At 32.3% G+C, this 15,354-nt stretch overlaps 1 protein-coding gene across 1 annotated transcript; it reads right to left on the bottom strand.

Annotated features, from left to right (window-relative positions):
* Positions 1-5,183: 5,183 nt before the first annotated feature.
* On the bottom strand, positions 5,184-7,207 carry LOC140806152 (cytochrome P450 81Q32-like). Its single transcript, XM_073162652.1, has 2 exons — positions 6,294-7,207; positions 5,184-6,141 (listed from the first exon to the last, which is right to left on the bottom strand). Exons 1-2 carry the CDS (start codon positions 7,167-7,169, stop codon positions 5,515-5,517), a joined length of 1,503 nt encoding a protein of 500 aa, XP_073018753.1. The 5' UTR covers positions 7,170-7,207; the 3' UTR covers positions 5,184-5,514.
* Positions 7,208-15,354: the final 8,147 nt, after the last annotated feature.

Raw genomic sequence — 15,354 nt, 5'->3', positions numbered from 1 at the left:
TGGCTAACTAATATTAGACAAAACTTGTGTGGAACGATATCACAAATCGTATTTTGTGATACACGTCTCTTATTTGGATTATCTATGAAAAAATATTACTTTTTATGCTAAGAGTATTATTTTTTATTGTGAATATCAGTATAATTAACTTATCTCACAGATAAAAATTCGTGAGACTATCTCAACATGTTTTTAACGTTAATAATCGAACATTAATCCTCCAAACTCTTAGCCGAATTTCTAATCAATTCTCATAATGGCACTACGCTGGGTCCACGCTCTAGGTTTGGTGTACCCCAACCCACACAAATCATGACATATCACCAACATTATCCCGATGACCTGTATCGAATCAAATCAAAACAAATAACTTCCCGTTGTATCAGTGTCGTGTACTTCTGAGTGGGAAAAAAGCAACAAATTATATGGCAAAAATTTATGTGAGACGGTTTCACGGATCATATTTGTGAGACAGATCTCTTATTTGGGTCATCTATAAAAAAATATTACTTTTTATGCTGATAGTATTACTTTTTATTGTGAATATGGGTAGGGTTGACCCGTCTCATAGATTAAGATCTGTGAGACGGTCTCATGTGAGACTCACTCAAATTATATAATATTCGAAAATTTTGATTTGAAAATCAAATTTCAAAATTTTTAATTTGAACCAAGCCGAAAAAAATAAAACCAAAAATTAGGGGTTGTTCGGACTATAAATTATGATAAAATGATAGCGCAATCACATAGATGTATCCAGGTTTATTTGTGGCTTTGATTACCTGACAAACAAATATCCAATCAACTTGAATTTCACGATAACTTTAAGGTATTAATATGAAAATTAAATAAATTTGTTGGCACGCTAGGGATTAGGAAGGGTCACTACTTGATGATCGATCTTTATCGATCGACTTTTCAAAGTTGATTTGTATCCAGTACTTCGCAATTACTACACATAATGACCGCAACTTGATGGCATGAAGACAAAGTAATTAATAGTTGGGAACTCAATTAATTCATGGTGGAGTCTCGTTAGATGAGATACTACTTATGTGGACACTATCCTCATTTCATTTCAACGGGTAAGATCTTGTCACACGTACAATTTCCAAAAAAAAAATGGGTCATATATATGCATGAGCAAATCTTGGTCATCCATCATATCATGGGGACAATACCCACATAAGTAGGATGAAATAAACCGTCTCGTAGGGTCTATAATAGCAAGCATATTAACCCAAGTTGCCAATCTGATGCTTTATTTACTACATATAAAAATGCATGTTTCATTAGCATTTGAAATCGTAGCAGTAATCAATCAAGAAAGAAGTGCAGAAAAGACTTGAGAGCATTTAGTATATTATGTAATATATGTTGAATTGTAGTTTTATATTGTTGTTTGAATCTCTTACAATTTTATCGAGTTTCTCATAATAGAGACAACATATATACTTGATGTCATGGTCATGTTTTTGTTTTCTCTTTTTATTTCATTATTTAAAATTGTAATTTAGTCTCTCATTATTTTTCACAATTATGGTGTGACATTCATTCAAATATAATCAAATTAATTATAAATAAGATTGAACAAGCACGCGTTAGGTTCTCTAAATAAAGACAAGACACTTGATGTCATGATTTGTTTTTGTTTTCTCCCTCTTTTTTTCATTATTTCAAAATCACAATTTAGTTTCTCATTATTTATCACAATGATAATACGACTTTCAGTCAAAATTTCAAATTTTCAATTTAATCCCTAATTGATTTTCACAATTATAGTATGACACTCATTTAAATATAAATCAAATTAGTAAAAAAAAAAAATTATACAAGTACGAAACATGTGGCAACAAATAAAACTAATTTTATCATATTTTCTTTTATTATATAGCATAGTTTGCGATTATTACATCTGAGCATATGTATGTTAAAAAATCATATGCAAATCATTTATAGATTCCATCCTAAACTACTTGCTTCTGAATAACATCGTACATTACCTCCCTAGGCGTGCACAAAAACATCTAATGGCCTCATTTTAGGCATCGACAACCCCATACCTTAATCTGAACCTCTTCCATGGTTGTTCTTTCCCACTTAAAGCATTGAATGAGAGATCATAAAGCCAATCCCCCTGTAACCCGACCCCCTTCCCATTCCCATTCCCAAGGGCATGAATTTGTGCATGTCCACCTGATAAATTACCTTCGAACCTATCCGGGTTGAAGAATGTTGAGCTCATCTATTAGGGTCTCTATGTACACATTGATAATTAACATTGTGTCTCTTGAAATGTTGTATTGTAAAATTCAAATTTTTGAGATGTTTGATCAAAATTAATTAAAGGATTTTGATTCTAACGAGAAATTTAGGGTCCGATTTCGGTAAGTGTCACTAGTACAGACACAGGGTTTTTAAATTGTCCTGAACCTGAAATCACTAAGAAGACCGTCAGAAGGGGGCCAGAAAGATGTCTTGACGTACCCCTCCGAATCGCAATATCGGTATCGGAACGGCCGTTCCGACCGTTCCATAACCGGAACTTCAATGGCCGATACAAATTTCCTACCTGGAAAGGATGGTGCTCTGAAGCTCCGATAATCACCGCGATAACGGTAGAACGGCCGTTATGTAGGAAAATAACGGATTTTAGCGAGAGGAACGGCTAATTTTGCCCTAATTTTTCCGCCATGTATGTTGGAGAAAGGCGTGTGTGTATAGGAGAGAGGAAGAGTTTGGACGAGAGAGAGAGGGGCCAATTTTTTTCTTTTCGTACTCTTTTTTCCTTCAATTTTTTATGATTAAAAAACATGATATTAATAATTTTGAAAATGATTAGTGATCAATTAACTACTTGATAAATATAAAAGTCAATTTTTATTTTAAATAAATGATTGTATTTTATGTTAACAAATATTTTAAATTATTCAATTTTATCTTCCAAAGCTTTTACTAAACTAATTTTTTTAAAAAAACTTTGATTTATTCGAAATTAAAATTGAGCGTATCCGTTTATGAAATGTGGTTAAACCAATTTTGATATCTATACTATCTATATTATTTTATACTATATTATTAAATTTGAAACACTTAAAGTAACTTCTTTTAATGTCATGATCTATTTTAATGTCATCGATTGTAAAATATTGATTTTAATTGAAGTATTTTAATTGATGTTAAATAATATGTAACTCTAAAGTAAGCTTTGAAAAAATTGAACTCCAATTTAGGTTAACATATGTACCTCAATTGATTTTTTTTAAAAGTTTAATTTATTATAACTCAAAACTTTCTTAATAGTATTTTAATTTTGAGAGAGTTGTGAAAATTTCGATATATAACAAAGATATGTTTTGTGATTCAATAATATATGAATAAAATTTAAAAAATATATTTACTATCTTATTTTCATCAAATAATCTATTTAAATGATATTTATTTTGATTTACATATTTTTAAATATTTTTTCAACATTTTCAATTTATATTAATTTTTAAAAAATATCCGCGCCGTGACCGTTCGGTGAAATGTCATGAGAGCTGGAACGGTGACTTCCGTGATGGTCTCCGTGACCGCGATTGCGAACCATTGGAGTAGGACATTAGACATATATCAAACAAATCTTTCAAAGTTTGTGAAATAAAAGGACATTTTACATTGCATCACCTAAATTTTTTGTATATGGCAAATGCACGTACATCGCTTATATTTCTAATCTATAGATTGCAAAAAATAGTATTTTTTTTTTTAAATGTTGGGCATCATTTTCTAGAAGAAAATCTATTTCCTTCTTCTGAAAATACAAATAATAAAATTTATTTTTATTCTCTTTTATCGAAAAACAAAAAAGTATTGGTTTTCGCTCCCACAACATAATTATTATTATTTTGTTTTGTTTTTTTTTCCGAAATACTATATTAGTACATTACTTTTTATTCAAACTGTATTATTTCAAAATTTTAAATACTTTTATTCAAGCACAACTAACATGGTTTAATATAAAATTATAGTTTTATTTTATATAAAAAAAAACAAATGCAAACCGATCGAATTAAATTGGATTGAAATCGGATTGAGACGAGATTGACACCAAACTGAAATCATATTTTTTTAAAAAAAATCATTAGGAAGATAAAGAAATTACATAGAAGTTTCATGTAAATTTTTAATTAATTTATTAATTATATATGTGTGTGTATTGTACATAATATCTAATATAGTTTTATGAAATTGATCTTGAATTAGTATTTGATTCAACGGATCGGATTGAATCCGGATTCATTTCGAAGCAACCTAATCTGATTTACTATTGCTGTTTTGAATTTGATTAACCCAAACCGATATGTTAGTTCCGGATTGAACTAAATTAAACCGAATTGAATTTGAATCAGTTCCGATATATTTATAGAAAATGAAATGCATAATTCAAACCATCTTAGAAAACAAACTCGATATCAATAAAACAACAAACTCGAAACAGTAATACAAATCAAAATCTCATCTTTGTAACATAAATTAATAAACGTTGAAGATGAAAAAGTATACTAAACTTTTGCAAGTAAAGAAAACATCATCAAAGGGAAAAAAAAGGAGATATTTTTCCACCAATAAGTGTATTTTTAATATTTTATTAAGGAAAAATCCCTTCCATAAACTGATAAAAAATTATCCTTTTCACTAAAAAGTCCGAACGGCCCCGTTCGGAACGGGATGGATAATTTTTAAGTTTGTCTTGAAAATGTGGTTAAAACCATTACATTCAAAATCATTAAATAAAATCAAAAGGTACTCAAATGCAAGAGAAATCAGGCGGAAGCCGATCATCTAGCAATAGCGATGATTGATGATGATAATGATGAATATGAAAATAAGATAAATTCGATAATTTCAAATACGAATTTTTTTTTTCTGAACCACCTAGATTTATTTGCACCTTCGAGAAACGTAGGCGTATTGTCTAGTTATTCTAAGATTCGTGACATCTTTTATATATATATACACACACACACACACAAAGGGTGACCTCCAGTGGGTCATCGTGAGCCACACGTCCGAGTAGCTGGCATCGTATAAGATTGGAGAGGACACATGCAATCTACATATTTTATTAAGTTAATTATACAGTCATCTGCTTTGATTTCATCTCTATCAATTCCCTGTGTCCAAAATAAGATCCGACATAATATAAACCTCTTGAGAATAATTTCAGTTTTTTTAAAAAACAAAAATAGATTATCTCAAGTAATACAAAATACAAGGAACGTTGTCTTAAAGGTTGATTTGACGGTCCAAATTCATTCACATGTGGGGAGTCCACATATTTGATCACTCAAATCCCACGTGATATTGAACCTGGATTGTCCGACTAAATCACAAGCATCACTATACATGAAAATGGAGCAAAACTCAAGACTAGTAAGAACCCTTTTGGACATATCTCAGTACCAGCACTAGCCGTACTTGTCGTACAGAAATCTTGCATTGACACATCGCGAAATTTCACACAACCATTCAACCATTCGAGTGGTTGAAGAGAAAAACTTCGCGCAGCACTTCGCGTGGTTTGCATTTCGCCTCGAGCGGTATAGCTTTGGGCATTGATACACCTAACCCCTCGCTCAAATCCACCATTTCCTCGCTTATTTTTTGCCACTCAAAACACTGAACCAGCGACCCTAAGGTCAATCCCACAACCCGTAGCGCCAGACCATTTCCAGGACACGATCTCCGGCCCATCCCAAACGGCAGCAGTTTCGCGGGTCCAATTTCTTTACCTTCGAATCTCTCGGGCTTGAAGCTCGCGGGATCATCCCAAATCACGGGGTCTCTATGGATGGCCCACGCATTTACAAGCAAGATTGTCCCTTTCTTTATGTCGTATCCCCCGATCTTGCAATCTTCGGATGATTCATGTGGTAACAATAATGGTGCTGCGGGGAACAACCGAAAGGTCTCGGAGATTATGTTTTGAAGATAGGCTAGCTTGGGTACGTCTGTATCGTCGATCAAGCGATTACTTCCCACGATGCTGTCTAATTCAGCTCGAGCTTTCTCTAGCTTTTCGGGATGGTTGAGCAGAGCAGACATTGCCCACTCTATGGTCACCGATGATGTCTCGGTTCCAGCAAGTAGCATCACCTGAAAATTGGAATAGTTCATGAATTCCACTCTAAAAGGGGTAGATTTGTTGGATTTAATGATGTTTTTTCCCCCATTTTCAGTGTAATTTATAGTCTCTCTTCTTCTTCGGGTTATATATACTCTATTTCAAAAGAATTATGCTAACTCACCATCATAATGCCTTTGATTATCGAATCTGTATAGTACTCAGGCTGCGTCTCTTGCAAATCTAGAAAATGGCCGATCATGGTGGTTTTAATTTTATCACGGCGGTGCTCATCAATCAATCCTTGCAAGAAAGCGTCCATTTTCTTGCTTACCCTTTGCATATCTTTCTCTTTACCTTTATAGTCGATCCACTTCAACACCGGGAAAAAATCAGCAGGATTCGATACACCACCGTACTTAGAAACCTCTTTAATCAGCTCGCGGTACTTCTTGGCACGTTCATTATCCTCGGATTCACCGAAATACCTCTTTCCCGCCACCATTCTCATGATGATATTGAATGACAGCTCGGAAAACAGGGACTTGAGTTCAACTCTCGCGAAATCGAACTGCGACTTTTGGTAGAGCATTCGCAGAAGAATCTTGATTTCATCTTGTCGTATAGATTGAAACATGTTTAAGCGCGCCGAGGAGAATATCTCGATTGTAGTGAGGCGCCGGAGATTGCGCCAATGCTCGCCGTACGAGCTAGTTGATAGGCTCGTGTGGTTGTAGCCGATGTATTTGCCGATAATTAGCCGAGGCCTGTTGGCTAACACGATATCGTTCTTGGTGAAGCACTCCTCGGCAGCGGCATAGGACGAAACTACCACCACGAGGCGGGTTCCGAAGCGAAGGGAGAAGATGGGGCCTAATGTTTCTGAGAATTTGTGGTAGATTCGATGCATAGGCGGCTTGAGGAGGTGGAGGTGGCCTATTACAGGAAGCGCAAGCCCGGGACTAGGAGGGAGTTTCCGGTTTCTTACGTTTGATGGGAAGACTAGTGCCAAAAGAAGAAGGAAGAGTGGAAGGAGAGTGCAGAACGAGGCTATAGCCATTGCTGGTTTGTGTTCGCATTCAAAAATCACGTCTGTCTGTATTTATATTAGAAGGATTAGGTTCATTGAATAATTTATACAAGAGTGTGTCATGTGAACCGTCTTACGGATCTTAATCTGTGAGACGGATTAACATACCTATATTTACAATAAAAGTAATAATCTTAACATAAAAAGTAATATTTTTTCATGGATGACCCAGATAAAAGATCTGTCTCACAAATATGATTCGTGAGAGCGTCTCACACAAGATTTTGCATTTATATAAAATCTAGAAATATATTTGTTAGGTCTCCGATCGCAATATCTATTTTGATACAAATTTTACACTAAAATATTGTGATTTCTGAACCAAAATACAACATTCATCTCCAATCATTTTACTTCAAATTTTACACCAAAAAGATTATTCCCAAAATATTTTTTTTATTTTATATATATTAATTATTATATTTTATTTAATATATTTTTAATTATGACTAATGTTTTATTATTAATAAAATTTAATTAATAATATATGTTTATAATTTAATTATATAACATAAATTAATTTATATATAATATAAAATTAATATACAAATATTATTTAAATTGAAAAATATGAATATAAATTCAAGGCAAAAACTTATGTGAGACGGTCTCACGGATCGTATTTGTAAGACGGATATCTTATTTGGGTCATCAATGAAAAAGTACTACTTTTTATTCTAAGAGTATTACTTTTTATTGTGAATATGGGTAGGGTTGACCCGTCTCACAGATTAAGATCCGTGAGACGGTTTCATATGAGACCCACTCTAAATTCAAACAAAATACAGATATAACTTCAAATATAATAAGAATACAATTTTAAACATTTGAATGACTATATTAATCACACAAATGATCAATTATAGATTATCTATAATTGAATTATGTGTTTCAAGTTGCATTTGTATTTAATTATCTTTTTCAATTTAGTTATGAATTGTATTGTTATATTAATTTTTTGTATTTGTATTAAATTATATTATTTAAAAATCTAAAAACAAATTACTTTTAAAATATTAATAATTAACGTAAATAAATAAGTATTATAAAAATCAACAATTATTATTTTAAAATTTTTATGATTAAATATCCAATTATTATAATAATAAATAAATATTATACTATTAATTAAATAATATTTATAATTTTAATAGATAAATATCGAATATAAAATTATTATTGTAATGATATTATAAATTCTAATGGTTTTGGATTACGAAGACCTGTCCCTTTCTATTTTCAGAAAATGAGGTCTTTTATCTTGACTCGCGACACAGAAATGATGGGTTTTACTGTTCTTGTCTAACTTGGGAGGAAAAGCATTCCTACATTAATCATAATGACAGAAAAGTTGACGAAAGCAGTGAGCTCATCACTGTGCCATGACAACATAAAAACACACATAAAAATTTTTATATTTGGTTTTATAATTCATCTTTTTATGCATTTTTTGTGTTATAATGTCAGTTTATCTTTGTTTTTTGGACAGTTTCTAGACTGAGTACATAAAACATGTGTTTCTGGTAAAAGAATTTGTTATTCCCAAAATTTGTAATTTTATTTAGAAAGATCAAGAGTTACAAGATTTACTAACCACAACAGAAGGAACTCGTCATTTTTCCGAACAAAAAATGAATGAGAGCAAGAAAAAAAAAGAGCAATACTATGAACCACATGATTATTCCGATTTCGATTAGATTTACGTTCCCAGAAATCGTGGTGGATGTTTGTCGTGCTATCACAATATTCTTCAACTTTCAAATTTTTTTATTACGTTTTGTGTCCATATTTATCATGTGTCGACATTAATATATAATTTTGTTTAGAAATATTTGTATATAATATCGCTTAAAATATTTGCAACAATCGGTGAGTGGTTCTGTTGTCCTCAAGCTTATCCATTGGGTTCAAATTGTTGTGAAAAAGTAAAAATTTATGGTAAAAAGTAAAAATCTCAAACTCTCAAAATTTACCAAATTATACACTTTATAATATTTTTCCCTGTACTCAATTGTGATTTTCTTCACAAATGAGAGATCTATTTATAGAGTTTCATTACACATAATCCAAAAAATAAAATACATCATTACCTACATCATCACACACAAATTTCTAATTTTACAACTCTTATTTTCAACATTCAAATATTCAACTATTACTTTTCAATATTCAAATCATTTATTTTCAACACTCCCCCTTGTGATGATGATCATGATACGATGATGTCTTCATTACGTGTTTTGTACTGCCTCGTTAAAAACCTAACTTGGAAAAACCCATTGGGATAAAAACCATAGTAAGAGAAAAAGAGTGCAGTCACGTAAACTCCCCCTGATGTTGACATGAACAATTCTTCACAAATTTCGTAGATTGCGCATCTCAATATTATATATGTGTTTTCTGAATATTGACGTAGGAAGTGTCTTTGTGAAGAGATCTGATGAGTTTTCACTTGATTGAATGTGACGAATATCAATACATTTATTCTTCTCAATCTCCTGGGTGAATGCGAAGAACTTAGGAGGAATATGTTTAGTTCTGTCGCTTTTTATGTATCCTTCTTTTATTTGAGCAACACATGCAGCATTATCTTCATATAGTATCACAGGCTTCTCATCAAATGATAATCCGCATGAAATTTGGATATGTTGGGTCATTGATTTTAACCACACACATTCATGACTTGCTTCATGTAGTGCAATAATCTCGGCATGATTTGATGAAGTTGTTACGAGCGTTTGTTTCTGTGAACGCCAAGATATTGCAGTGCCTCCACGAGTAAATACATATCCAGTTTGGGAACGTGCCTTGTGTGGATCAGATAAGTATCCAGCATCAGCATAACCAATTATACTTGGATTAGCATCTTTTGAATACAAAATTCCCAAATCTGTCGTTCCTCGTAGATAACGGAATATATGTTTAATTCCGTTCCAGTGTCTCTTTGTTGGATATGTGCTAAATCTTGCCAACAGATTCACGGCAAAAGATATATCAGGCCTTGTACAATTTGTAAGGTACATAAAGGCACCGATGACACTTAGATATGGTACTTCTGGACAAAGAATATCTTCATCATCTTCACATAGACGGAATAGATCATTTTCTATGTTTAATGATCTAACAACCATTGGAGTACTTAAAGGATTTGATTTATCCATATGAAAACGTTTAAGGATCTTTTCTGTATAATTTGTCTGGTGAACAAACATTCCACATTCTTTTTGTTCAATTTGTAAACCCAAACAATACTTGGTTTTTCCAAGATCCTTCATTTCAAATTCTTCCTTCAAGTATGACACAACTTCTTGAATTTCCTTATTCGTTCCAATGATGTTTAGATCATCAACATATACATCAATAATTACGCATTCGGATGTTGTTTTCTTAATTAAAACACAAAGGCATATTGAATTATTTACATATCCCTTTTTCATCAAGTGATCACTTAGTCGATTATACTACATTCGACCTGATTGCTTTAACCCATATAATGATCTTTGTAATTTCACAGAATAACATTCCCTGGGTTTCGAACTTTGGGCTTCAGGCATCTTAAATCCTTCAGGGATTTTCATATATATATTAATATCAAGTGATCCATATAAGTAAGCTGTAACAACATCCATAAGACACATTTCTAAATTTTCAGATACCGCCAAGCTAATCAAATACCGAAACGTAATTGCATCCATTATAGGAGAATACGTTTCTTCATAATCAATTCAAGGCATTTGAGAAAAACCTTGTGCAACAAGTCGAGCTTTATATCTTACTATTTCATTTTTCTCATTTCTCTTTCGAATAAAAACCCATTTGTATCCAACAGGTTTTACACCTTCAGGTGTAAGGACTATAGGTCCAAAAACATTACGTTTATTTAGCGAATCTAATTCAACCTGGATGGCAACTTTCCATTTTATCCAATCCTGCCGATTTTTACATTCACCAAAAGATTTTGGTTCATGATCTTCGTTATCATTTATGATGTCGATTGTCACATTATAAGAAAATATATCATCAATTTCATCTATATCTTTTCGGTTCCATATTTTTCCAGTATTAATGTAATTGATAGAGATTTCATGATTCTCGTCAGTTTGTGGTTCTGACAGAACATTTTCATCATCATGTGTTTCTTCAGGAACACCATTCTCTATTTTGTGATCATCATTTGTTTCTTTTGAAACATCATTCTTTATTTTGTGATCATCGTGTTTCTCTATGAATTTTCTTTTTCGAGGATTTTTATCCTTGGTACCGACTGACTTCCACGCTTCAGGCGTTTAATGACATCATGAGTATCTTCCATTTGTTTCTTTGGAATTTCAATTCGACCAGGGGCATTTGCAGCATATATATATGATTTAGTTACCTTTTTTGTGTTTGCAAATGCATCTGGTATTTGATTTGCTATTCTTTGCAAGTGTACAATTTGTTGTATATCTTTTTCACATTGTTTTGTTCTTGGATCCAGATGTAACAATGATGATACATACCATGTAATTTCCTTTTCGGTATGTTTCTGTTCTCCCCCTAACATTGGGAAGATTTCCTCATTAAAATGACAATCAGCAAAACGTGTTGTGAACACGTCGCCTGTCTGAGGTTCAAGATATCGAATGATTGATGGACTATCATAACCGATATAAATTCCAACCTTTCTTTGAGGTCCCATTTTCTTTCGATGTGGTGGTGCAATAGGCACATACACCATACATCCAAAAATTCTCTGATGAGAAATGTCTGGTTCTTTACCAAATGCAAGCTGTAATGGGGAGTATTTATGATATGCACTTGGTCTGATGCGAATTAATGAAGCAGCATGTAAAATTTCATGTCCCCATATAGAAATAGGAAGTTTTGTTTTCATAATCATTGGTCTAGCAATCATTTGCAGACGTTTAATCAATGATTCAGCCAATCCATCCCGTGTATGTACATGAGCAACATGATGCTCAACAATGATTCTCATAGACATACAATAATCATTGAAAGTCTGGGAAGTAAATTCACCAGCATTATCAAGTCTAATTTTCTTGATTGTATAATCGGGAAACTGATTCCTCAATTTTATTATTTGAGCAAGTAATCTTGCAAATGCAACATTTCGAGTTGACAATAAACATACATGTGATCATCTGCTGGAGGCATCAATCAATACCATAAAGTATCTGAATGGTCCACATGGTGGATGGATTGGTCCACAAATATCACTCTGAATACGTTCAAGAAACATTGGTGATTCAGTTTGGATTTTGACTGGTGATGGTTTTATAATAAGTTTTCCAAGAGAACATGCTTTACATTGAAACTTATTATTCTGAAAGATCTTCTGGTCTTTCAGTGGATGACCATGTGTATTTTCTATAATTTTTCGCATCATTGTTGAACCAGGATGTTCCAATCGATCATGCCAATTGGTTAATATCGAAGAATTATCAACTACCATGTTTGATTCAATGAGACTTATATGTGTATAATGCAATCCAGTAGGGAGCATTGGTAGTTTTTCAATCACATATTTCTTTCCTGATTTATACGTGATAAGACACATATATTTCTCATTCTCTTCATTCATTGTTTGAGTATCATACCCATGGGAATATATATCATTAAAACTCAACAAATTTCTTTTCGATTGTGGTGAATATAAAACATCATTGATAAAAAAAAAAATTGTACCATTAGGTAACAAAAATTGTGCTTTACCACATCCTTTAATCAAGTCTACATGACCTGATATTGTATTCACCGTTGTTCTTGTTGGTTTTAGTTCCAAGAAATATCTTTTATCTCAGAGGATAGTGTGCGTTGTACCACTATCTAGTATGCAAACTTCAGCTTTGCTCATAACATTTTCCATATTTGAACTTCAAAAAAATATGCAATGAAATAAATTACTGGCAATATATATTTAGATATAACACATATCATAATTATACAATAAAACATTATTCTATGAATACATGAAAAATAAATTATTGTACATTTATATTCTACCATTATATTGTTCATTTTCAGAGAAATCGTTGAGAAAATCTGCAACATAAATATTGTTCATTTCTATCCCACCAACATATCGATCATTTCCAGAGAAATCATTCATAAAATCACCAGCATCAAAATGAGTTGAATCACTCAAACGGTCACTGCGTTCAGTGAAGTTGGTCTCCTTTTCTTTCCCCTTTAATGATTTTTTATAAAGTTTACAAAGGTGTTCAGGGGCTCGACAAACTTTGGACCAATGTCCTGGAGTACCACATCTGTAACAAGAACTTTCATATCTTTTTGAGTGATTCTCATTAACACTTGTATTCTCATGATGCCTTTTCAGTGGATGGTTTGGGACGCTCTTTTGAGATGAGTTATAAAAATAACTATCTCTATTATTTTCAAAACCACGGCCGCGTCCACGACCACGACCAATTCCACGTCCAGGTCCACGTCCACGACCTCGACCTCGACCTCGACCAAAACATTGTCTTTGAAATTGATTTTGGTTTCCAGGTTTAAATTCATTTTTACTTACAACATTTACTTCTGGAAATGTTGTTGATCCAGTGGGTCGGGACTGATGATTTCTCATTAATAGCTCGTTGTTTTTTTCCGCCACAAGAAGACAGACGATGAGTTCAGAATATCTCGCGAATCCACGTACTCTACATTGTTGCTGTAGAGTAATATTTGATGCATGAAACGTGGAAAATGTTTTTTCAAGCATCTCAGATTCTGTGACCTCATGTCCACAAAATTTTAATTGCGAGATTATTCTATACATCGCCGAATTGTAATCACCGACTTTTTTAAAGTCTTGGAATCTCAATGTATTCCATTCATCCCGGGCGGTCGGAAGTATAACTTTTCTTATATGTTCGAATATTTCTTTTAATCCCTTCCACAAAGCCATGTGATTTTTTTCAGTCAGATATTCACATTTCAATCCATCGTCGAGATGTCGACGCAAAAATATCATGGCTCTTGCCTTTTCTTGTGATGTGCATATGCCATTTTCTTTAATGGTCTCGCTTAGACCCAATGACTCAAGATGCATTTCTACATCTAGAGTCCATGGCATATAATTCTTTCCCGTGATGTCGAGCGCAACAAATTCGAGCTTTGTTAAATTTGACATGGTTGTACTAAAAAATTACGATGCATTTTATTAGTTAATAAATATTGCAATACAAAGTAACGGATAAACAACAAGTACAAGTATTTGTAAAAATAAAGAAAACGCACGAGGAGGATATTCTCCGATAAATACAAGACTCGTGAGTATGATAACCAAAATAATTAAAAATATCCTTGAGAAAGCCATCTTCTTTTTTCTTCGAAAAATTTGATGATGAATAATTTTTAGAGAAGAAGAGAAAGTTGGAGTGATTGAATGTGTTTGTGAGATCATATTTATAGGGCAAAAACTAGCCGTTTTTTTTTACCATTTATGACCGTTGGTGTACAAAAAAATAAAGGTATGTATTTGTATAATTTTATGGTAATAATATGGTATATATAATATTAGACATGTTTAAATAATTATGTATATCATATCATAATATTATAATGAATGTCATAATTTATTTTGTTTAAAAACCTTATAGGCTTTTATACTTGTCGTATCCCTTACCGGGAATGTGGGATGTCGTCTTAACATCCTCCCAGAATTTATAACAAGTTTATGAAAAATTTATTTTTATTATTTCTAATAATAACATTATATTGTATATTAAATAAATACACAATAAATAAATAACAGTAAAATAAATATTATTACTTTTGTTACCTTTTTCTTCTGTTTGGAGCTTGGAAAAGTATGTAGGACTTAGAGCTTCGTGCTGATAACGTGTTGTGAAAAAATAAAAATTTATGGTAGAAAGTAAGAATCTCAAACTCTCAAAATTTACCAAACTACACACTTTATAATATTTTTCTCTCTAGTCAATTGTGATTTTCTTCACAAATGAGAGATCTATTTATAGAGTTTCATTACACATAATCCAAAAAATAAAATACATCATTACCTACATCATCACACATAAATTTCTAATTTTTCAACTCTTATTTTCAACATTCAAATATTCAACTATTACTTTTCAATATTCAAATCATTTATTTTCAACACAGATGACAATTTTTTTGTCTTTTGATTATA

This window comes from Primulina eburnea, chromosome 11, assembly GCF_022965805.1.
Source record: "Primulina eburnea isolate SZY01 chromosome 11, ASM2296580v1, whole genome shotgun sequence".
In the NCBI taxonomy this organism is placed as follows: Eukaryota; Viridiplantae; Streptophyta; class Magnoliopsida; order Lamiales; family Gesneriaceae; genus Primulina; species Primulina eburnea.
The sequence above is the reverse complement of the archived record's forward strand: the minus strand, read 5'-3'. Positions and strand labels throughout refer to the sequence as shown.

Excerpts from the sequence above, each read along its gene's own strand:
- LOC140806152 (XM_073162652.1), bottom strand. The coding sequence starts at position 7,169 with ATGGCTATAGCCTCGTTCTGCACTCTCCTTCCACTCTTCCTTCTTCTT. Across the intron at positions 6,142-6,293 it reads TAATCAAAGGCATTATGATG|GTGATGCTACTTGCTGGAAC; the intron begins GTGAGTTAGCAT and ends TCCAATTTTCAG.